At 43.4% G+C, this 25,514-nt stretch overlaps 1 protein-coding gene across 7 annotated transcripts in view; it reads left to right on the plus strand.

Annotated features, from left to right (window-relative positions):
* LOC147028426 (uncharacterized) overlaps positions 1-25,514 on the plus strand; it is a 43,503-nt gene that overhangs the window by 8,953 nt on the left and 9,036 nt on the right. For all 7 annotated transcript variants that reach the window (XM_085878820.1, XM_085878822.1, XM_085878823.1 and 4 more), the window contains 8 exons: positions 1,744-3,461; positions 3,713-3,840; positions 4,152-4,278; positions 4,386-4,501; positions 8,654-8,831; positions 12,671-12,815; positions 14,800-14,867; positions 15,468-15,541. In XM_085878820.1, the coding sequence (XP_085734946.1) occupies positions 1,760-3,461; positions 3,713-3,840; positions 4,152-4,278; positions 4,386-4,501; positions 8,654-8,831; positions 12,671-12,815; positions 14,800-14,867; positions 15,468-15,541 (2,538 nt within the window). In that variant the 5' untranslated portion in view covers positions 1,744-1,759. The remainder of the gene's footprint in view (positions 1-1,743; positions 3,462-3,712; positions 3,841-4,151; positions 4,279-4,385; positions 4,502-8,653; positions 8,832-12,670; positions 12,816-14,799; positions 14,868-15,467; positions 15,542-25,514) is intronic.

Here is a 25,514-nt window from a genome sequence, read left to right on the forward strand (position 1 = left end):
GGGGACGGGCTCTCGTCTCGTTTTTTTTTTTGGCGGGGACGGGCTCTCGTCTCGTTTTTTGGCGGGGACGGGCTCTCGTATCGTTTTGTGGCGGGGACGGCTCTCGTCTCGTTTTTTTGGCGGGGACGGGCTCTCGTCTCGTTTTTTTGGCGGGGACGGGCTCTCGTCTCGTTTTTTTGGCGGGGACGGGCTCTCGTCTCGTTTTTTTGGCGGGGTCGGGCTCTCGTCTCGTTTTTTTGGCGGGGACGGGCTCTCGTCTCGTTTTTTTGGCGGGGACGGGCTCTCGTCTCGTTTTTTTGTCGGGGACGGGCTCTCGTCTCGTTTGTTTTTTTGTCGGGGACGGGCTCTCATCTCGTTTGTTTTTTGTCGGGGACGGGCACTCTATCTCTATCTCTATCTCTATCTCTATCTCTACCTCTCTCGCTGGTCATGGGCAGGCTCTCATCTTTATTTTTTGTCGTGGGCGGGCTCTCGTCTTTTTTTTTTTTTTTTTTTGGCGGTGGCTGATCAGGCGGGCGTGAGATGGGCGCCTGTCTTTTTGGGGAGGCCTGCTCCGTCCATTCCTCTGTCCGTCATTTTGGTGGAGGCGTGCTCCGGCCATCCGTGTTGCAGTCTTTTGGGGTGAGGCAGGCTCTGGCCACCCTTCTGGCCATCTTTTGGGGTGAGTTTTGCTCCGGCTGGCTGTTCAACTTCTTTTTACTTGGGGTAGGGTGGTTGGTGCCGATCTTTGTGGTTGGGGGGGGGGGGAAGCGGGCATCCGTACCTTTGGTGGGGGGTGGCAGACACCTGTGCCGTTCGTGGGGGCGGCTGGCTTTTGTCATTTTGGGGGGTGGGGGGGAAGGTGGGAGCCTGTCTTTTTGGTTGGGTGGCAGGCACCTATCTTTTTTGTGGGAGAAGGATGCTTGCGCCCGCTTTTTGGTGGGGGGCGGGGGGGTTGTAGGTGGACACATCTTTTTTGGTGGTGGTGGGGGGGGTGGCTGGTGCCTGTCGTCCTTTGGGGGAGGGGTGGGGGGTGTCTAGTCAATGGGAGACCTTTTTATATGTCCTGTACATCACTAAATAGTGACAGCGACAGTCCTAATAATAGTCCCAAGTGGCAGTACGAAGGTGGATGGAGGTTGTTTTCACCTCTGTCTGTCTGTGAGCAGGATATCTCAAAATGTTATCGACTGATTTGGACAAAATTTGTTGGTTGTGTGATTAGGACAAATTTATTGGATTTTGGTGAAGATCTGGATCCAGATACGGATCCAGATCCGAGAATTTTTTAATTTGAGTGATTCTTCACCAATGAGGATGGGGCCAAAAACTATATGTTGCATGATATTTCAAAAAATTGTGAATGGGTTGTGACAAAACTTGGTGGATGAGTTAGATTGATGACAGGAACAAGCCAATTACTTAGATTTTGGTTCAGGTCCGTATGCAGATCTGGCCTATTAGTGGGATACAAAATTTATGCTGTTCAGCTTGGTGGAGGTACACGCTCTGCCAAGGTCTTTCTCATTGCCTGTATTTTTGGCAATACTGAAGTTTGTTTTTCTTTATTTACTTTGTTGTGAAAAGTTTGTGGAATCCTCCTTTTCCTCCCCCCTTCCTCCCTCCCTCCCCTCCCTTCCTCCTCCATCCCCACCTTCTCTTCCTCCTCCTCCCTCATTTGATTAAATAATTGTTTGTAAACACAGTCCTCTCTGAAATGTGTGGTCATATCCAACCATTTTGTATCCACTCACCTCTCCCTAGATTTTCTAAAGGAATCATGTACCACGTTCTACTGCACCGTGTGTTACCAGTAGCTGTGCCTTGTGCTGCCTGCTGTGCCATTTGGTGGTGGTACACCACAAGAAGACGTGATGGAAATAGGGGTCGAGTGCCTCCACCCTGGGCTGCAAACACTTGTGAAGCTGGGGCATCTAACAATCGTGTACCATGTTATAATTGTCCACCTGACTGTGACATATTGCCACATGGTCACAGCATCGACCAAGGCAGGGAACTTGTTGGTGACTCACCAGAACACTGTGCAATGATTGGTTCCAGAAGTGACTCTGTAAACTCTTTGGACAATTTTGAAAATGGTTGTGCAAAGCCTTTTCCCAATGGTTGTACTTCTCCACTGAAGCCTGACCACATCATCGGCCATGCTATTCTTTCTGCGGAGTTAAGGAATGTACAGGTGTGTGCTCATCCAAGTTTGGATTCCCAGCAAAATGATGTCAAAAATTGTCCACCCGATTGTAACATATTGCCCGTCAAGGAAACCTGTACTGATAGAAATGTTGATGCAGCTCTCAAGGTGTTGCAGAATAAGACATCTACTGATAACACTGAGCTGCAGAATCTTCCAGACCAAGTCGAGTCAACAGTCTGCAAGGAGATTGAAACAGAAATGACACAAAGGATTTTGGATGTTCAAACTGAGACTGCTTTACCTGTGTTACCAACAGCAGAGGCAGTTCTTGAAAATGAGATGCAGGTATTTACAGAACTAAATTGTGTTGAGGAAATGCAGAACGTCAATAAAATGACTGTTGAAGATGTTTCTCGAGGTGCAGCTGATGTGGGGATCAGTGTGATTGTGGTTGAAGGTGAAACGAGGTTAGGTGAGAGTAAGGTAGCTTCAGTTGAAGCTGTTAAGGCCGATGTAGAAGACCGAGCTTGTGAAAATGAGCATCAAAAGTTTAAAGTTTTGCATGAGTTACCAATAATTACTTGCGAGGAAGCCAAAGAGAGTAATGAACTGGTTGATGAAGAAACACATGGGGAGATTGTTTCTGCAAGTGTGGTCAATGTAGAGCCAAGTATAGCTGATATTGAGGCCATTAACATGGCTCTTGCTGACGTAAATATAGAGGAAGTGCATGATGACCAGGCTACAGTTCGGCTTGATGAAGAAACACATGGGGAGATTGTTTCTGCAAGTGTGGTCAATGTAGAGCCAAGTATAGCTGATATTAAGGCCATTAACATGGCTGTAGCTGACGTAAATGTAGAGGAAGTGCATGATGACCAGGCTGCGGTTTGGCTTGTTGGACAAGTAGATGTTCCGAGCAAGGCTGTGAGTGTTGCAAATGTCGAGGAGGAAAAGTGCCAGAAGGATGAGGACGAAGTGGAAAAGCAGGTGGTCGTTGATACGACCTCCACAGAGGAAGAAACGCACAGAGCTCAGTCGCTTGTTGCTGATGTGCTCTCAAAGATTAGCCTGGATTTTGGTGTGAATGGTCTGGATACCTCGCCAGAGGCAAAGGCTGCCAAGGCTTGCTCTACAGAACATGCTGCTAAAGAAGTTTCAACAATGAAGGTGGTGCCTTCATCATATGCACAGATGAAGGGACAAAGGCAAGCACATGGCACATCTGATTCTGAGGAATCTGTGAGTAGTGGTCAGTCATCTCTAAAGGGAGTTGTGACGACAAATGGGATGGTAAAAGACTGTTCATCGGATGAAGACTCCAGAGCTGGTAAAAATGTACTTTTGTATTTTATTTTTTGCTCGGTCTAGGTATAGAGGACTTTTTCTGCTGATTGACAATCTTTTTGCTTTAAGGTCAGCTATCTTTGTTTGGTAGATTTTCTTTTTTTCTTCCCACCTTCAAATGTCAACTACCATTGAGTTAAATCATTACAATAATTTCCTGCCAAGATCAAATGCACTGTTTTTTTTTTTTTCCTGATTTTGTTGAAAGTATGCTTTTCCTCATCTTTTAATCAGGTTCAGACGTGAGGAGTGATGGATCCGGTGACAGTGGCTGTTCTTCTTCTGACTGCCCCCCACCTGAAGGGTCTTTAACCAGCATCGATCCCCCCTTGCATAATGTCTGGGAGGTTGAAATTCCGAAGGTACCATTTGATCATTAATCTTTTTGGGTGAGGACTCAACATCCTCCACCATCTAACCATTGCCTTGGTACACCAATCATTAAATTGCCGTCGGCTGCTCTCTTAAGCTTTTATTTACTGACACAGTATTGGTGTTTTTCCACCCATCCAATCTCCCTTCTTGTGGGGAGGGGGATGGAGTTTTCCCTTGTACGTCTTCAATATTAACTTTTGGGTTTCTACCTAATAACCTCCATTTGATTTTTCTGCTTCAGGGTCACAAAACCACAGAGGTCGACCTGTGACAGTTCTTTGGTGTGGATGTCTTTCAGGCTGCAGTTGGAAGACTCATTGGAAAACAAGGGAAGTTCATTAACCACCTCAAGCAGACCTCTGGTGCCCAGATATACATCATGGAATTGCCTTTTGTGGCTGACTATCAAGTTTGCCATGTTGAAGGTTGGTCTCATTACTGTAAGATAGTCTTGGAGTGTTTATTAAAGAATGGATAGTGTGTCATGCAACTGACTTCACGGTTGTTTCGACCTCCTTGCTTGGTTCCACAGGCACTTTGGAGCAAGTGGATGTCGTGCTCAGCCTCATCAAGTCAAAGTTCCCAACGCTAACCCTCAAGAATATTGCTAACCCACCATCTCTCCCAGTACCTATCTCGATGTCCTGGGTAGGTTTCCTTTATTTTTATCTTGCCAAAACGAAGTTTTTGCAAGATATGTTAGTCAGCTTGTATGTTTTTTTTTTGTTTGTTTGTTTGTTTGTCTGTAATCACGTATAAAAAAATTCTGCAGAGCACAGTTATCATTGGAAATTTTTGTAACTTCGCATATCAGAGGCCTATTGAGGTCCCTTTCAGTGCACAAAATTTTGAAGGTCAAGATCAAAGGTCAAGGTCACTTTGTCGCAAATCAGGGGAGTCGACGAAACCCTTATTTTTTGAGTAATTTTGATCGGATCGTCTTCAAACTTCATGGGAATATAGTTCATGGTCTGGCGCTCAGCTGATTAATTTTTGGTGGCGATTGGCCTTGACCTTCATGATTCGCACCTGAGGTCAAACATATTTGACCCCAAGGTCAAATTTACAAGTTTTAGGAACCATATCGTGTATTACCTCAAATTGAACACCTGAGTGCTTTTTAGATATGTCAAGCTTGAGACATTATGACGTCATTTGGTGACGTTATGAGGCAAACGCATATTTTTCATGGTTGCTCTGTAGAACGATTCTCATCGGAATCTCTTGTAGGCAGATATTCCTCAAGGAGTCGCTCCTGGTGGATAGCAGCTCTGTTCACCTCAGTGTGACCTTAAAGAAGTCACACGTGGTCACCTTGTGGCAAGATACGGGTCACCCTGCGGGTGACATTGTTTTTATTTTTTATTTTTTGGTAAATTGTAAAATATGTGAGACCCCTTTTAAGATGAATGCAGCTGTATATGGCTTAAGGCGTTTATAAATACAGGGTGGAGCAGAGAAACGGGATATTTTTAAAACTCAGTAATTAAATAAACATTTTGTATTTGCCAAATTACAAAAATGCCATCTTGAAATGCATAACACGGTTTATTTCTTGAATATCACATCCTTGAGGTGACCTCCATCTCTGCACAGGCATTCCTCTCATCCTCTCGTCTTCCACACATTTCCCATGACGCGGCATAGCATCTCCAAAGGAATTCGGGCAATTTTTTGACGTTCTTTTTTTCAGCTCTTCAACATTGTGCGGACGATGAGCATACACTTTGCTTTTTAAGTGTCCCAATGAAAAAGTCACATGCTGATAAGTCTGTGGACCTTGGAGGCTAAGTAATATCACTATTCCTACAGATGATGTGTTTGTGAAAAAGTAGTCGTACGGTGGTCATTGACACTGGCGGTATGAGACATCGCGTCATCTTGTTGAAGCCAACAGGCCTCATTAACTTGAGGAAACCTCGTAGCTAGTTGATCATTCAAAAAAGTTGAGATCATGTTGGCATAGTGGAGATTGATGTTTAAAATCTCCCGTTTCTCTGCCCCACCCTGTATATTGCCTAATTTGTTTTTCCATTTTTTTTTGTTTGTTACCCTTGCTGGAGGGGAGGGTATTGTATTTGGGTCCGTTTGTTACTTGGCAAAAAGAATAAAATATTTTTGACGAGTATGTTGATCGCCAAAGTTTGTTTGTTTGTTTGTTTGTGTGTTTGTTGTCTGTCCGCTCGCCTCCAGCCCAAACCGCTCAACCGATCGTCCTGAAATTTTCAGAGATTAATGTCACCGATGTTGCGACGGTCCCGCATTTAAGTTCCGTAAAATTTGGTCGACTGAAAAGGTCTACATAGGCCAATAACCTAATTTGAGCCAAATATTCTAAAATCCTCAATTTTAATCCGATTGACTTGAAAGTTGAAGAGCATTTGCATATCAGGTCGCTGAATTCAACCGCCTATTAATTTTGAGATCGACTTCTGCCAAATTAGGTCAAATTTTCTAAAATCCTCAATTTTCATCCGATTGACTTGAAATTTGAAGAGCATTTGCATTTCACGTCAACAAATTCAACCACCTATTCATTTTGAGGTCAACATCGGCCAAAATTCTAAAATCCTCAATTTTAATCTGATTGACTTGAAAGTTGAAGAGCATTTTCATGTCAGGTCGCTGAATTCAAACGCTTGTTAATTTTGAGGTAAACACAGACCAAAAGGTCAAAAAAGGCCAATTTGGGCCAAATTTTCTAAATCCTCAATTTTAATCCGATTCAGTTGAAATTTGAAAAGGATTTACATATCAGCTCACTGAATTCAACCACCTGTTATTTTTGTGGTCATCATAGGTGAAAAGGTCAACAGAGACCAAAAGGTCAACATAGGCCAAATTTCAAAAATCCTCAATTTTAATCCAATTAACTTGAAATTTGAAGAGCATTTTCATATCAGGTCACTGAATTCAAGCACCTATTAATTTTGATGTAAACATCAGCCAAAAGGCCAATTTGGGCCAAATTTTCTAAAATCATCAATTTTCATCTGATTGACTTTAAATTTGAAGAGCATTTTCATGTCAGGTTGCTGAATTCAATTACCGATTAATTTTAAGGTCAACACAGACCTAATTTCTAAAATTGATAGGGCCAAAAACTAAATATATTACTATATCTCAAAAAGTTGTAGATGAGTTGAATAGATGACAAGAACAAGTGGATTAGATTTTGGTTGGGATACAAAACGTAAACTGTTCCACCTGGCAGAGGTATGCGCTTTGCCAAGTGCCATTCGACTTTGTGCTGTTTTGCCAAGTTGTCACTCTGAGTGATTTTTCGTTTGTTTGTTTGTCTGTCCACACAGAACTTTGGTGTTTTTTTTCTCCACAACCACTTGTCGACTTGAGACTAAATTTGCACCATCAGAGTGACTTACCCATGTAGAATGTTTTATTGATAATTATGATGTCCTTGGTCACATGGTGTGGCAGCCATATTGGAAAAATGGAAAAACTTTGGACCACTATCTCTGAAACCTCACAAAGGAAAAAATTGAAACTTGGCACGTGGAAAGTACTCCTCGTGGGGAATGTGTTTTTTTTATTGGGGGGGGGGTTGCATCTTTTTAAAAAAAATGATGTCATAGGTGTGTTCATTATGACGTCATAATTGCAGATGTAGAATGCTACGTCTGATCAGTATGAAAATTTTGAGGGACATCTCGGGATAAAATGGTGCACAGAAAAGAAATTCCTGTCATCGGTCATGTGATTCGGCAGCGATATTGTTTAAAAAAAAAAACCCTTCAAAAATCTTCTCTGAAGTGGCTGAACAGATCGAAGCGAAACTTTACACATGACCGCCTATCCATGAGGAACAAAAGGTTCACACATATGATGTCATGGTTCACATCGTTTGGCAGCCATATTGCATTTACTCTAAAACCTATAAAAATCTTCTTCTCCAGAACGACCTGAAAGATCGAGGTGAAACTTCACACAAATGTTCCCCAAGCCTTGGGTACCAGATTATTCACGAATAATTGATGTCACATGGTCTGGCAGCCATATTGGATTGAGTGAAAATCCTTTAAAAAATTATTTGTCTTGAACCGCTTAATCAATTGACGTGAAACTTCAAAATTATGATCTGGTCATGATGGGGAATATACGTATGTTTTAAATTTCAACCTGATCAGAAGCATGGGTTGGCAGCCAGAATTATTTACTTTTTTGATCCGGTTACTTTTTGACATTTTTTTAAATGTTTTTTTTATTTTTTGAACAAGACTCACTTGGCTGTATGTGGATAAGTTTGAGGGTAGAGGAGTAGCAGCTAAAATGTGATTCCTATCCAGGCTCCTCCTGATGACTTCATCTTTGCTTTTTTACTTGTTCGGGTTCTTTCTGATGACTCCAATGCAGGACTGTAACTATTTGGTCTTCCATTTGATTTGAATTGAAGTTATTTTAATCTCATTCTAAATTCAATTGAATAAGAATAAATGTCATAGGTCAGGGTCAAGTGTCCGAACAAAGCGGGGTTGCATCAAAGCGGAATGTCTTGGTACCCCGTCATCACTGCCAGCAGTTATAAAGTGGCAGTTCTAGTTATGTCTCTTATTAATTACATAACGCGCCCCACTAAACTACACACGCGCCCCACTAAACTACACACGCGCCACACAAAACTACACATGCGCCACACAAAACTACACACACGCCACACAAAACTCTTCCTGGTGAGAGCTTGCAATCTCTGATTGCTCTTTTTCTTGTTTTAAATTAGTTCAGTGGCACTTTTTAAACTTGGATATGCCACCCTCTTCTCTCACTTCTCCTGTCTACCCATAGCTGCAGCTTCCTCTTGGTGTAGCTGTTGAGGTGATTGTTTCAAGTGTAGTGTCAGCTGGCCACCTCTTTGTACAGCAGCACACTCATCCATCCTACCACGCCCTTCCAGCACTCGACCAGACAATGGCGGTCTGCTACTCCCAGCCTTCCATTCCCATGCTACCAATGCCTACAGAAGGTCGGTCTTTTGGATCAATTAACACAGTTTTGAATGACCTGATTTTGTAATTTTCTTTTCATATCTATAATCCTTCTATATATCTATATCTCTACAGAAAATTAGTATGGACAAACCGAAAACGTAATGCCTCCGTCGACTTCGTCAGCAGGGGCAATACCCCTGGGCGCTCACATGGTAATGGCTGGATAAGAAAACAAGGGAACCATTGGGAGACGTGGATGACCCACAAAATATGTAAGGGCCCTGTCAAACCTTGACGTTTTAGCCAGCAATGGCAACGTATAAAAATGTATGTAAAACGTTGGCGTACGCTGAAATTTTGATGTTTTTTTTTAAAGTTTCGGACGTATTAGTAACGTACACAGAACATTTTAATCACATATAGATAACTTAGACCAACGAATGATTAGCGTGTTGTCGGCGTTCACAACCTATGCCCAATGATAGTCTAACGTATGCATAGTGCGCTGCACATATCGCCGACGATCACGTGGCGTAGTCTATTAAAAAGCTGCCGCACACCGATTTATATCATAACCGCCTGAGAATTCGAAGTGTTAATATCGCAGTCACATCTTGACGATTTAGCCAGCGTATGCCGACCTCTGAAAAATTTGTCTAAAACGCTGGCACACGTCGAATACATTATGGGTAAGTTGTGTATACGTTAAGAGCACGCTGAAAAACACTGCCATGCGTCGTAATACGCCTTGTACGTCGTGAAATTTCAAGCATGCTGAAAATTTTACGACGTACTCGCCGTATGGCTCATACGTTCCGCTACGCTGGGAATAAGTTGTAGGCACGATATGCGATCGTTGACACACGTCGACACAAGTTCCTTGAAAGTTACTCATAAGTCGAAACATGTCGAGGTAATGTTTACCATACCCGGAACTTATTTTCTCCGTCAAGGCACATATATTTTTTTTCTCCTTGGCTCTGTGAAGGCACGTGACGAAATATCTGAAGTTGTTGTTGTTGTTGTAGTTTTTTTTATTAGTCTATCACGAATTTTAAAATATATTCGGACATTTGCTATTAAGTTTCGACGTCGACGTGACAATATCCTCAAACAGAAAATATTCACAGAGGAGGAACTAGGAATAAGACATGAGCAAACTGAAGAGGCAATCGGACGTGACGAAATGTCGCAAGTTGGTGTTGGTTTTTTTTTTTTTTTAACGCTGCCAATACACCATTATACGGTAGCTGTAAATTTGAAACTCGTTCAGTAAGTTATGTGGTCGTCCGGAAGACGTCAATCAAATACGTCAATATGCGTTGGAGGTACGTTACTCATTGATTCAAAGCACGTTACTCATAGGTTAGAAATAAGTTTTGGGTACGCTAAGCATTACCTCAGCGTGTTTCGACTTATGAGTAACTTACAAGTAACATGTGCCAACGATCGCATAACGTGCCTACAACACGCTACTCATAGGTTATAAATAAGTTTCGGGTACGCTAATCATTACCTCGACGTGTTTCGACTTATGAGTAACTTACAAGTAATGTGTGTCAACGATCGCATAACGTGCCTACAACTTATCCCCAGCTTATGCGGAACGTGTGAGCCATACGCCGGCATACGTCGTAAAATTACAAGCATGCTAAAATTTGCGGACAACCGCAAAGGACAACGATTAAAGCCAGCGTACTACGACGTATGGCAGTGTTTTTCAGCGTGCTCTTAACGTATACACAACTTACCCATAACATATTCGACGTGTGCCGGCATTTTAGACAAATTTTTCATAAATCGGCATATGCTGGCTAAATCGTCAAGGTGTGACAGCCCCTTAACGGAGGAGAAAGTATGTACCTATGGATGTTGTTTTTTTAATGCAGTGAACAAACGTTGGTACATCATGGGTGATGCAGGCTGTGGTCAAGTTTCATAAAAATTGTGTGTAGTTTCGGCGAAGAAAGCAAACAAACATTTTGGGGGGCAACCCCCCCCCCACCCCATAAACTCCCTCTGTCAACCCACTCAGACCCCATTTTGTTTTGTTTTTGTTTTCCTCGCCAAAGGAGAGGGTATTGCATTTGGTTTTGTTTGTTTGCCTGCACGCAACTTTCGTATTTTTCTCCATAACCGCTTGTCGGATTGAGATGAAATTTTCACCATAGGTGCAACTACTCATGCAGAATGTTTTAATGATTATGACGTCATAGGTCACGTGGTGTGGCAGCCATATTGGAAAAACGGAAAAACTTTGGACCTCGTCTCTAAAACTACACCAAGGAAAAAAATCAAAATTTGGCACATAGCAAGTACTCCTCATGGGGAAGGAGTGTGATTTGTTTTTTTTAATGACATTATAGGTGCCTTCATTATGACGTCATAATTGCATATGTAGAATGCCACATCCGATCAGCGTGAACATTTTTGAGGGTCATCTCGGGATGAAATGGTCCACAGAAATTTTTTGATGACATCATCGTTCATGTGATCCGGCAGCCATATTGTTAAACATATATATATATTTTTAAAACCTTCAAGAATTTCTTCTCTGAAGTGGCTGAACAGATCGAGGAGAATTTTACATCTATGACCACCTGTTCATGAGGAACAAAAGATTCACACATATGATGTCATTTGTCATATGGTTTGGTAGCCATATTGGATTTACCCTAAAACCTACAAAAATACACAACTCAAAAGAAGTCCTGGCAAGGGTCTGCAATCTCTGATTGCTCTTTTTCTTGTTTTCTTTTTGTTTTTGTAATGCCATTAACAAACTTTGGTACATCACAGGTGATAAAGGTGTGGTCAAGTTTCAGTTTCTGAGACTGAATTCTGAATTGTGTGTGTGTAGTTTCTGAGAAGAAAACAAATACCTATTTTTGAGGGGCAACCCCCGTTGTCTCCTTTGGGGCCCAGTTTTTTTTTTGTTTTTTTTTTTCTTTGGTACATACCGGGTGATGAGGGTTGTGGTAAAGTTTAGTCAAAATCGTGTGTGTAGTTTCAGAGAAGAAGTTGAAAATGTTTACAGACGGACTGATGATGTGACATCCCATAAGCTCCTCGGAACTACGTTCCAGATGAGCTAGAAATGAAAGAGGATGTTGGGGTGTTCCTCCAAAAGGTAGGGATGGTCACAATAAATGATCATGTGAAACCATCCCCACATCTTTTTTTTCAATAATTGTTGTTGTGTGTGTGTGTGTGTGTGTGTGTGTGTGTGTGTGTGTGTGTGTGTGTGTGTGTGTGTGTGTGTGTGTGTGTGTGTGTGTGTGTGTGTGTGTGTGTGTGTGTGTGTGTGTTTTGTAGATCCTGAAGCAAGGAGTTTTTTAATGTTGTTCCTCATCATTGGGAGATGTGGCCAAAAACAATATGTGGCATGATATTTCAAAAAGTTATGGGTGGATGAGTTAGGTGACAAGAACAAGCTGATTACATTTTGTGTGTTTGTGTCTTTGTGCAGGATATCTCCAAAGGTTATGGACTAATGAGGACGTAACTTGGTGGACAGGTTCTGTGTGTGACAAATACAAAATTTTTGGTGAAGATCCAGATCAGGATCTGAGAATGTTTTCGTTTTTAAAGTGATTTGTCACCATTGAGATATGGTGCCAAAATATTTAGCATGATATTTCAAAAAGTTGTGGAGGGCCTATGACAAAACTAGCTGGATGAGTTGGTTCGGTGACAAGAACAAGCTGATTCGATTTTCGTTAAGGTCCAGATCCACGTCCCACTTATCGCTGAGGAATTTAATCCCTCGCCGAGAAAAACATTTTGGAGTGATCACTTGCTCCGCTGCATTTTGTTCATGATGAGCTCTGATTAGGCTTTGTGGTAACAAAATTATAATGTGTGTTTCTACCAGTGGGAGTGATCTGTGCGGCACCCATGCAAAACGGTTGGTACAGGGCCCAGGTGCTTGCCTGTGGATCTGATGGTGTGGTTGAGATAAAGTACTGTGATTATGGAGGCTATCACAGTCTGCCTACTAGCGAATTACGTCAAATCAGGTTGGTAGAGACGTGTCGTCACTTCGTTTAGTGATGTCATTGAGTCAATATTGTTTTGCTTTGGACTTCTCTTTTCTTTAACCCCTTACCCAGTTCACTTTTATGAGATGCATTGGAGTTTTTTGTTTGTTTTATTGCAAGCAAATGTTTAATGCTGATTCCTTGTGGATGTAACAATAATTTGTTTTATATGAAAATAAAATGGTTTATCTAATGTGCAATGCAGTTCAAGCTTGCTCTGAAACTGTCTAAGGTTTTACTTGTTTAGAAAGTTTCAACTTGTAGCAATGGTTTGTTGAAATAGTGGGGAGAACAAGTATTTGATACACTGCCGATTTTGCAGGTTTTCCCACTTACAAAGCACGTAGAGGTCTGTAATTTTTTTATCATAGGTACACTTCAACTGTGAAAGACGGAATCTAAAATAAAAATCTTGAAAATAACATTGTATGATTTTTAAAAAATGAATTTGCATTTTATTGCATGATATAAGTATTTGATACATCAGACAAACAGAATTTAATATTTGGTATAGAAACCTTTGTTTGCAATTACAGAGATCATACCTTTCCTGTAGTTCTTAACCAGGTTTGCACAGACTGCAGCAGGGATTTTGGCCCACTCCTCCATACAGATCTTCTCCAGATCCTTCAGGTTTCGGGGCTGTCGCTGGGTAACACAGACTTTCAGCTCCCTCCAAAGATTTTCTATTGGGTTCAGCTCTGTAGACTGGCGAGGCCACTCCAGGACCTTGAGATGCTTCTAACAGAGCCACTCCTTAGTTGCTCTGGCTGTGTGTTTTGGGTCGTTGTCATGCTGGAAGACCCAGCCACGCCCCATCGAAAATGCTCTTGTTGAGGGAAGGAGGTTGTTGGCCAAGATCTCGTAATACATGGCCCCATCCATCCTCCCCTCAATACGGTGCAGTCGTCCTGTCCCCTTTGCCGAAAAGCATCCCCAAATAATGATGTTTCCACCTCCATTCTTGATGGTTGGGATGGTGTTCTTGGGGTTATACTAATCCTTCTTCTTCCTCCAAACACGGCGAGTGGAGTTTAAACCAAAAAGCTCTATTTTGGTCTCATCAGACCACATGACCTTCTCCCATTCCTCCTCTGGATCATCCAGATGGTCATTGGCATACGTCAGACAGGCCTGGACATGCGCTGGCTTGAGCAGAGGGACCTTGCGTGCGCTGCAGGATTTTAATCCATGACGGCGTAATGTGTTACTGATGGTTAATTTTGATACTGTGGTCCCAGCTCTCTTCAGGTCATTGACCAGGTCCTGCCATGTAGTTCTGGGCTGATCCCTCACCTTTCTCATGATCATTGAGGCTCCACGAGGTGAGATCTTGCCTGGATCCCCAGACCGAGGGAGGTTGACTGTTATCTTGAATTTCTTTCATTTTATAATAATTGCGCCAACAGTTGTTGCTTTCTCACCAAGCTGCTTTACTATTGTCCTGTAGCCCATACCAGCCTTGTGCAAGTCTACAATTTTGTCCCTGATGTCCTTCGACAGCTCTCTGATCTTGCCCATTGTGGAGAGGTTGGAGTCTGATTGATTGAATGTGGACAGCTGTCTTTTATGCAGATAACGAGATCAAACAGGTGCAATTAATACAGGTAATGAGTGGAGAATGGGAGGGCTTCTTAAAGACAAAACTAACAGGTCTGTGAGAGCTGGAATTCTTACTGGTTGGTAGGTGATCAAATACTTATTTCATGCAATAAAATGCAAATCAATTATTCTAAAATCATACAATGTAATTTTCAGGATTTTTGTTTTCGATTCCGTCTTTCACAGTTGAAGTGCACCGATGATAAATATTACAGACCTCTACGTGCTTTGTAAGTGGGAAAACCTGCAAAATCGGCAATGTATCAAATACTTGTTCTCCCCACTGTATATTGATTTTTCTTTCCATGTATTTGGTTTTGCTGATAGCTTTGGTGTTTAAGTTGTGTTTGTGTTTGTACAGGTCAGATTTTGTAACACTACCATTTCAAGGTGTGGAGGTCTTGCTTGACAACATCACTCCACTGACAGGTACACGTCTATCTTCTCCTACATGTTATCGGGAGAAACTGGTTCCTTCCTGTCCACTTTTATTACATCAATTGTTGTTCCTTTCCATTAACAAGAGTTGACAGTTGATTTGAGTTTGCAGGATAGCTTAGAAGTACATACACTCTTTGTGAACTGTCTAGCCTGGGTTAGATTCCCAACCCAGCTATCAGCTGTCATCCTGTTGTTTCATACGCAAGGCAAGGCATAAGTGTGTGCCTTTCCTCGGATGGACATTAAACTGGGCATCCCATCTGCCAGCATTAGTTGGTGGAAATTAAAGATCCCATGGTGTCTGAGTTATCTACAGTACCTTGAACAAATTACAAATTCCTGCACAAATTGCCTTCAATGAAACGTTAGGCTTGACCAGACGGTTCGTGAAAGACTTTGGCAAAAACATTTGCCATCCTGACACCACAAGGTGGAAATAATTGAGATTTAAAAGAGGTATTGGTTGTAACTTCAGCAAAAAGTGCTTTTTGTGGTAATCAAATGAAATTATTGGAGCAGGTATTGCAGCTTGAGCTTGAAATAATGGTGGCGATCTTGCCTTGAAGCTGTGTTCTGTGTCACCTAAAGGAGAAGATTCCTTTTCATCTGAGGCTGGCCAAGCCCTGCAGGAGTTGTCCAATGGAGTTCCGCTCATGGCCCAGGTAAGAGCAGCTTTTTGTCCAATCGTCATTTTCTAACTTCATGATAAATCGTGATTCTGGAATAATGTACAGTGGCCATGATTTTGCAAATATGTGTTATTGCAAATGAAGAAGCTCTCTGGCTTTTAATATGATAATTGTCTTTGTGGGATTAGTTACAGTTCCTGAAATGTGTGAGAATCCTGGTGCACAGAATCCACAGTGGTCAGTCAGGTCAGTTATTGGACCATGCACCAGAGCGGCACGTCACTGTATCCACTTTCCATCAGTACTCTAGGAGATTTCCATCTGGCTATCCCCCAGGCAGATGACTGGCCCATCCATATCTCATTGAGATGCCGATCAACCTGCTGATAACCACGACGCACGTTGTCAGCCCGTTGGTTTCCTCCACTCACGAGGGATAGCCAATGATTCTCTGAAGAGACCTAATACCGAAGAAGTTAAGTCTTTGTCTCAGATTCTTGTTCAGAGTCCAAGTCTCATATCCATAGAGCAAGATTGGAAGCACCAAAGACTTGGACGTTCGTCCTCCTGCATAGGTACTGATAGTGCCACACCCCATTATCCAGTGAATCCATGACTCCCCAGGCCCAACCCAGACATCTGTCGACCTCTTGCTCACAACATGCAGACACAGGAATATCACTGCCACGGTAAGTGAATCTCTCCGTGACCTCAACATCCTCACCACAAACAGGTACAGACAAGATTGCAGTATCAAATATGTCACTGAAAGCCTGGATCTTAGTTTTGACCCTGGAAACCCGAAGTCCCAGCGGCTCCGACTCCTCATTCGGAACATCGAGGGCCCCCACAAGGATATCCAGAGTCTCCGCAAAGATGACTGCATCTGCGAAATCAAGGTCAGCAATCTTAATATTTCCAAACGATGCACTGCAGCTTGATCTCGATGACATTTTCCCCAGAATCCAGTCCGTACAAGTGCTGAAAAGTGTGGGGGCTAGTGCACACCCCTGACGAACTCCAGTAACAACTAGAAATAAGTCAAAGTTGGTATCACCACATCTCACAGCACTCTCAGTACCAGAGTATAGTTCAGACATCAGTTTGATCAGTTTTGGTGGCACCCCACGAAGAATCCTCAAGAGGGCATCCTGATTCACTGAATCAAATGCTTCACAGAGATCAACATAGGCTGCAAGCAGCCCTTGCCGAAACTTTCATCTGTGTTCGGTAAGGACCCAAAGAGCAAGGATACGGTCAATTGTTGAACTCTGGTGTAAAGCCTGACTTCTCTGGGCATTGATGCCCAAGCAGATGATGGCGAACCCTGTCAAGAATTATCTGAGCAAAAACCTTGCCCGGCACTGAGAGCAGCGTCACCCCTCAGTAGTTGTTGCAGTCCTGGCAATCACCCTTTCCTTTCACAAGAAGGCCAACAAGGCCCCTCTTCCAGTCAGTTTGGATGATGCCTGTGTTCCAGGCAGAGCACAGAAATGCATGTAACGATACGAGTACAACATTTTCACCAGCCTTGAGAAGTTCAGCATGGATACCACAGATCCCAGGAGCTTGACCCCATTTCAACCAGTTCACCGCAACCTGTGTTTCCACAAACGAAGGTGAATCATAGTTGATTTAAGGGTCAGCACTTGGGATAGTAACACCCCTGACATCCAACTCAACAGCTGGTGGGTCAGCCTGTTACAGCTGCTCGAAGTAACCGGCCCAGTGGGCCTTCACTTCGGACTCCTCTGTCAAGAGCCCACCACCTTCTGCTATAACTGCAGTCCACCGAGGGATGGGCTTGGAGGAACGCAATGCGCAAATTCCCCTGTAAGCAGGATGAGAATCACTTGACCACAAGTAATGCTCTACCCCCTCACAGATTTCTTCCACATGGGCATCCATGTCCACCCTTGGCACATGTACAGTTTTAAGCCTTAACTCCCTGAACAGCTCAGCTCTCATTAAGCCTGGCCCTGCAACTCTGATCAATGGTATCCAGTGTCCCTTTAGAGACAAAATTCTTCTTGGCCCTATGGTGAATTCCAAGACATATCCCCTGGCAACATCAAGGATGGTTGTCTTGAAGGCACTCCACAACTCTTCAGGATTCTCAAACCACCTAGACCCCCCAAATCCCCACTCAGCCGGTTCACAAACTCCTCAGCTACCCTCTCATCCTTGAGCTTGCCAATATCCAGCCTAGACTGCGATGGTACCATTCTCCCGGATTTAAACTGCAACTTCAGAATTGCTACAACAAGCCTGTGGTTGGTATTGAGGAACTGAGTACTCTGGTAGACTCTGCTGTTCTGGATCCTCCTCCAGTGACCATCAATGAGCACATGGTCAATCTCCTTTGCCACACCGCCAGCGTTGGCATACCAAGTCCAGCGATGAGCTTGTGGGTGCTGAAACCATGAACCAGCCTCCCTAAGTCCATGACTTGCAAAGACAAGGAACTCAGTGTTATTTTGCTTCACAGTTCCAGACCCATGGGGACCAACACATGTCTCATAACCATCCCTATCCGTTCCAGTCGATGCATTGAAATCCCCCAAGACTAGAAGAATGTTGCCTGGGGCACTGATCAACCACAGACTCGAGCATGGCATAGAATGCGTCCTTCACGGTGAGATCACTCGCTTCAGTCAGAGTGTATACAGAGACCATAGAAACGACATCCAAAGAGTGACGAATCATTCGTCTCATAATACGCTAGTTGACCCCTGTTACCTCGATTATCATTGGAGTCAGCTTATTGGACACAGCTACAGAAACTCCTTGGGCATAGTAACCATCAGAGTGACCAGACCAATAGTAGGTGTAACCACCCGCCATAATCTCGCCACAATCCGGTCTCCGAACCTCAGAGAGTGCTGCAATACCGATGTTCAAACGCTTTAGCTTCGATGATAACAGAGACCGGTGATCATCCTCTCTTGGGGATAGGACATTCCAGGCACCCACCCGAAGGGACCACCTCAGGTTAACCCACGGAGATTGCTGTCTGGTGAACGACACCTCAGCATGACCCTGACACACACTACCCTGACACACACTAATGCAATTCAACCCGGAAAGTTTACCCTGTGTTTTTCCTCATATCATCAAATAGTGGGGGTCTCAAAGGCTTTGCCCCAATCCCATCATCCGGTGAGCTTCCCAGCGAAGGGCAGCTGCACAGGAGGTACTCTCACAGAGTGGGGTTTTCGTTCTCGTTGCGTTTTTCATGTGTGTTGCGGAGGGAAGGATTTTACGGTGGCTGGAGTGCAAATCCTGCCACCAACCTCCAAAAAAAAAAAAAGAGTAACCCAGCTGCAGGAGGACGTCTGCAGTCACAGTTGGACACCAGATGTGGATGGTCATTGGCTCACAAGGAGCTCTTCCTCCCTTTGACAAGTTTTGTTTTTATTCCTGTTGGTTGTCCATATCCATACACCCTCCTCACCAGGAAAATTGACAGGAGAAACGGTTAAGTTGCCGACAACCCGACCATTAAACAGGTTGGTACAGATTTACATGGTGCCTGTAGCATATCACAGATTTGATTTGATCTGGTCTGTCCTGACTTGTACTTGTATCCACAAAGGTGCAAGCAAAACATGTACTTGAGTTTTTGTCTCAAAGTCCAATTTTTTTACCTGTAGTGTGGTCTTCGTTTGGGACGACACTGGTCATCTGTTATTTAAAATAACAAATAAAATTGCAGACTCTAAGGCTCATGGAGGAGCTCTTGTATGCAGACAGAGACACGAAACAACACCAGGGATTCACATCAGAAAAACAGCCGCTGAACTTGGGGAAGGGACGTAACTTATCGTGGGGAATTTTGGGTGGAGACACCCATCTTGTGACCTGACTTTTGTCTTGTCTTTGCACTCGGTGGAGGAAATTGAGGATAATCCTCCCTCACCCCCCCCCCCCCATTATGGGATGTCATCCTACATGGTTTGTCTATGCATGATCCTTTAAATGCTGAGCTGTAAATGAGGAGTAGCACATACCATTTTTAGTCTTTGATATTCCTCGGCCAGGGTCGGAATCGTTGCTCTGACCCCTCTCCCTCCCCCACCTCCCTCCCCTCCCCCCTCAGAGCCAGTGCAGACGCAATAACCACAATGAGACTCAGTCTGATGTTAGTGTTTTCAGACACCAATTACCCTTTGGAGCGGACAACCAATAAGACTGCAATTAGCCTTTGGTTGTGGGTAACCAATTAAATGTTTGTTCTTCAGTGTCAAAGGAGAAGTAATCTGCCGCTTATTATTTTACCCAAATGACCCAGGTGAGATTGCATGGACTTTCTTATCCAAGTTTGATGTTCAAAGCTGGAAGCAGTTCTTCCAGGATCTCAGGTGGTCTAAGGTATCATTGCAGGTTTCGGAGCGAGCGTGTTGGGGTCTACGAGGGCTTTCTCCGACCAGTCACTCGACCTCCGACCCTGAAGCCACAAGCCATGGATAACTCCGTAGCCTGATGGGTTGCTAAGCAACTGCAGATGCCGGTTGGGATAACTAGTTCTGGTAGGGTCCCCACGCCCAGTGTCTCGTTGCCTTACCTGGTGAGCAAGCTATCTCAACTGGGGAACCGCATTCTCAATATCCACCCCTTCTACTTATTATGTATGGCTGAGCGAACCATGGGTGGGTGTTGGCTATGCTACTGGAGTGGATTGTTGGGGTACAATGTCCTTTCTATTTAATACGTACACACTATGCCGAACCAATTAAGGAAAGGACAACCGGGCAAGTTTGAAAGCAGTTTACCAAGTTAAAAAGCAAGCATGTATTTACAAAGCAATTGGACACAAAAGGAAAGTAATTAGCCCTTAGCATGGAAGCCCCTTACACAATCTTACTTGTCTACAAAATATCAGAAGTAGATGAGAAGATAGAGGAAGAACCGAGTATGGTTTTGACTCCTGACTCACCCTGCATAGACAAGTGGACCTGTGTCAGTCCCAAGTGGGTTGGAAGGGGTGGGGGGGGGTTGAGAAAGGAAGGGAGTACAGTTGTGTGTTGATGTGATGCTGGGAGAAAGGTAGTGTAGATGATTATGTAAGCTTCAAGGAAGGGTGTGAGGTGTGAATCAGTACCTCGTCCTCTTGGGACCGAGGTTAATTGTTGATAGCTCTTTCCATCACTGATACTCATTTTTTGTGCATTAAAAATAGACAATTAGGTGATTTTACATAGAGAGGAAAGATTGTGTAAGTCAGTGTAGAGCTGTGGTATTCTCGGGAGCTTGTGGTGCCATTCACTCTTGGGTCTTGCACAGCGCTGCCTGACTCAGCCCAGCGTCGCCCAGCGCAGCTTGGTATAGATCATCACCCTGTTGCTCCAGCTTTTATCTCCCCCTGTGCCAGGCGTGACCTCCAGGAAGCAAAGTTCAGCCTGGCCTTTTTTGACATTGTGTGGGGCATGGTTCCAGAGAGCAAGGGTCACCATTCATGCTATGTCTCCCCCACTCCCCTGCCCCCCCCCACCCCACCCGGGCAGTCCGTGCTCATTGGTCCTTGCCTGCCGAGCCCTCCCGAGGCGAAGTAGTGATGGTGTTTCTCAAATCAAGTTTCGGTTTTATTCAAAAGACACAGAACAGCTAGTTCAAAGACTAACATAAAAGAGTTCAGTTCCTTTTCTCTTCTTCTTCTTTCGGCTGCTCCCGTTAGGGGTCACCACAGCGGATCATCAGTATGATCCGCAGAGTGATTTGGCACATGTTTTACGCCGGATGCCCTTCCTGACGCAACCCTGGTCACCTCTTACGACACAGGGATATGGTACACCTATTTTAACCGGGGTATACACCGGCCCAGTATACTGATACTCATTTTGCCGACCTCGAAAGGATGACAGGCTGAGTCAACCCCCTGGTGTATTAATTCAGTGGCCCAACGGGGCTTGAACTCAGGACCTCTTGGATCCCAAGCCACTGCCCTAACCACTGCGCCAACACCAGGCTAAAAGAGTTCAGTTCCATCAAAGTAAAATACAACTAAATAGTAAAAAATATATATATATATATATATATATATATATATATATATATATATATATGTGTATATATATATATATATATGTGTATATATATATATATATATGTGTATATATATATATATATATATATATATATATATATATATATATATATATATATATATATATATATATATATATATATATATATATATATATATATATATATATATATATATATATATATATATATATATATATATATATATATATATATATATATATATATATATATATATATATTCAAGACTGCTTCAAATAAGAATCACACAATAAAATCAAACAGAAAATTATATATTGAAGTAAATAATTAAAATTATATAACAAGCTAAAGACGAGCATTTAACAGCTGAATCATAAAAGGAACAGGAGATTGTTTACATCTCCGAGTTCTTATTTGAACTGTGTGTTGTTGTTGGAAGTTTCTAAGCCTGCGACTGGACATAATAAGTCAAGATTGGGGCAAAGATGGCGATGCCCCTGACTAGTGAGCAAGGATTTAGCAAAGGGGACTGTAATTATATTTTGCCTGTGAGCAAGTGAGACAACATTGTGTTTAAAAGTTCACCAGAGGACAAGATGTTTGGAAACGCAGTCATGCGTCACGCTATCTTCTGAATGCGTTCAATACATTGGGTTTGAGCAACAGTAAAGCCAGAAGACCACACAGGTGCTCCAAGTTCAAGCATTGGAGGAATGCTCATTTTATATATCAAAATCAAATCAATCAATCAGCCTTAACTCTATTTTTATTTCATTTGCTTAAAATATAAAGTCAGAATAATTCACAACATGATGAACCTGTTGATCCCATTTCAGATTATTCTGGATGATAATGCCAAGCAGTTTGAGAGAGGTGACAGTTTCCAGTGTAACATGATCAATCTCCAATTGACTAGGAGGTGGAGAATGATGAAGAAATGAAATCTGCATAAATTTACACTTAGTTGTGCTCAGCTCCATGTCATTGTCATGACACCAATTGTTGAGCGAATCAATATGACACTGTAAATGTGAACTATGTGACTTTGATACAACATCGATAAGGCCAAGACCATAAACGTATTTCCAGTGATTAGCTGGAGTGATAACGGCATCATTAACCATTGCCAAGAAACTAATAGGACCTAGATTTGTACCCTGCGGAACACCACATGTGACATCAAGAGAAGTTGATGTTGATCCGTGGTATCGAACAGTTTGTGATCGATGTGATTAAAAAAAAAAAAATTACAGATTGTAGGCAAAAACTGCACAATCAACACCAAGTTGGATCAGCTTTTCAATCGCAATAGTATGATTTACATGATCATAGGCCTTACTAAAGTCGATAGTGCACAAGTTTACATCGTGCCAGACTTGTAAATTCTTTCCTGGATGCTGTCAAGTAAACTAAGTAATGCACCACTGAACTTTCTTTTGGGTTGCCAAACTGTTGGTCAATGCCATGTTGTATTGTTTCGAATGTGGCAGCCATTTGCACACAGACAGCAGTCCCTAAGCTTAGTTATTTCGATGAGTATGTGTTTATAGTTTGAATCCCTCCTTCTGTCTAATGGGAATTTCGTGTGTGCTACGAGTTATTTTTAGTTAGGTTTTTATACATCAACAACATCCCTCCTTCGCTCCTGCCACCATCGGCCTTCCTCACGAGCGTGCGTGCTGAGCACAGACGTGGGTGGGGCTTCCATCGCCTCAGATCAGAGCCCCGCTCCAAAAAAGGGCAGGAAGTGTTTTCTCTGCCCAATGAGCCAAGGGCGAGCATCGCACGCGTGCCCCAGCCAATGGGAGGCCAGCGTGGCGAAAGAAGAAATCGCTCGGACCTCAAGAGAGTGGTGAAAAAAGAAGAGAGGACTGCAGACAATGGTGGTCGTGGTTCAAGCGGTCTGCGGTCCATTGGAGGGCAAGTCTGGTGACCGAGCAGCCAGGGTCGTGGGCCGTGGACTTCAGGTCGTGGGTTCGAGTCCCACCGTGGTGGTTTGGAGTCGCTGTCTTGCACAGTGAGGCGGGAAGGTACCCCGGCCAGGCTCTGGTCCCCCAGCTGAACTATTCTCCTTGGCAGGAGGACCGAATAAAGACCCGCGGGGTCCATTTTCTTTTGGGTGTGTGTGTGTGTGTGTGTGTGTGTGTGTGTGTGTGTGTGTGTGTGTGTGTGTGTGTGTGTGTGTGTGTGTGTGTGTGTGTGTGTGTGTGTGTGTTTTTGTGGGCCCCGTCTGTAAGTATAATTGTTAAGTGCCTTGTACATTGTGAATGACATTGCCTGCATATTCGGATAACTCTGCTCGTTGTGTGCTCCCTTCCCCGATTGTTGTTTTAAATAAACCCCCGTGTTAAATGTTCCAGTTCGTTGTTTGTGTTTTCTTTCATTGGCCTAGTACGTTGCGTATTGAGAATTAGTGAGGCCGTTCGTGCCGTAAATTGTTCATTTGGGCCGACAGATCTTGGTAATCCCCGCTCGGTTTACACCTGGATCGGGCTTGGTAAATGGTCCGTTCCACCTGAGTTCCTTCAAGGGTGTGGTTTTCCCCTGTAGTTGGACGACGTGGGTACTTAGGTATATTGAAATTAGGCAATTAACCCTACCCCATGCCGTCAAAATATTGGCGACCACGGTCCGCTAAGGGACCCATGACCTTTCGGACTTATCCGAGAGTCACAACCTAAATTCCGGGGAGTTCGGTGGAAACAACCCAACTGCTCACCCTAGTGGTCGTTATCGCCACCAAAACCCGGCCCACAACAGTATATCCCTCATCACCCATTTGGCAAGGAACCCCTCAAATACTCCTGCAATTACAGGGGTGATGGAGATCGGGCATAGCTGATTGTAGCTCTTAACAGGTGAACTCTTTGGAACTGGGCATACCAATGCAGTTTTCCGAATTTAAGGAAAACATCCAGATCTAAGGTAGAAATTACAAAATTCAGTGAGTGGTTCTGCCATCTCGTATGCAAATTCCTTAATGAGTATTGTCAGACAGTCATCTGGATTCTCGATGGATCCTCTGTGATTGCGCAGTGGATGCTTGCTCTGGAAGGCTGGTCTGGCGGCTGTGCCACCATGATACTCTTTCCCTTAGTGCTGCAAGCATTATTCTGTTCTGTGTGTGTGCGAAATGTTGTATTGTGTGTTTTAAATGGGAAAAGTGTGGGGAAGGGAATTTGACGGGAATTGTGGATTAATTGCGTTCTACACGATGAAGGATTTGTTAGCCCATCGGCTCTAAGGTTTTTTGGAGGTACGGGGAACAGCGACTCGGAGGTGAAAGGGTGAGGGATTTGGAAGGTTGTTGAATGAAAGAGGTTTTTTGAGGGGGGCATGGAAAATAGAGGTTGGGAAGTGAAAGGATGAGGGATTGGACATGGATGGGTGATTTTGAAGGATGGATGAAAAGTTGGATGGAAGTTGGGGAATCGCTACAAAGGGAAAAGATAGCTAAACCCACACAACTCATTTTCGCTGTCTCCTGTACAAAGGGAAGTGACCTGTGTAAGCACTCATACTAATGAAATGACTAACTCAGGCAGGCTACCCAACATGTTGGATGCCACTTCCCCAAGGATCCGTTAACAACAACTACAACAGTATAATCCTGTTTTGAGGATTCTTGTGGGTTATCTCATGGTCCTTTTGTCGAGCTTGCTGTTGGATGTTCATGAGTTTCATTTTGAAGGATATTTATTGGATTGTTCCTGTGATCACATCAACTTTGAGTTCACATCTTCTTCTCCTCTATTCTATTCTTCTTCTTGATTTACCATAATTTGAATGTTTTTGCTCAAATTCCGAGTTGTATTACCCTCGCCAGAGAAGAGGGCATTTCATTTGGGTCTATTAGTCTGTCTGTCTTTATTATTTGGAAAAAAAATTTGTTACGAATCTGGAAACCATGCGCACTCAACATTGAGGTCCCAAAGTTAGTTATGACGATAAGTATGTATACAGTTAGAATCCATCCCCTTCT

The sequence above is a fragment of the Eptatretus burgeri genome, chromosome 4, assembly GCF_056783735.1.
Source record: "Eptatretus burgeri isolate ZD-2024b chromosome 4, Ebu_testis_v1, whole genome shotgun sequence".
NCBI classification, from domain to species: domain Eukaryota; kingdom Metazoa; phylum Chordata; class Myxini; order Myxiniformes; family Myxinidae; genus Eptatretus; species Eptatretus burgeri.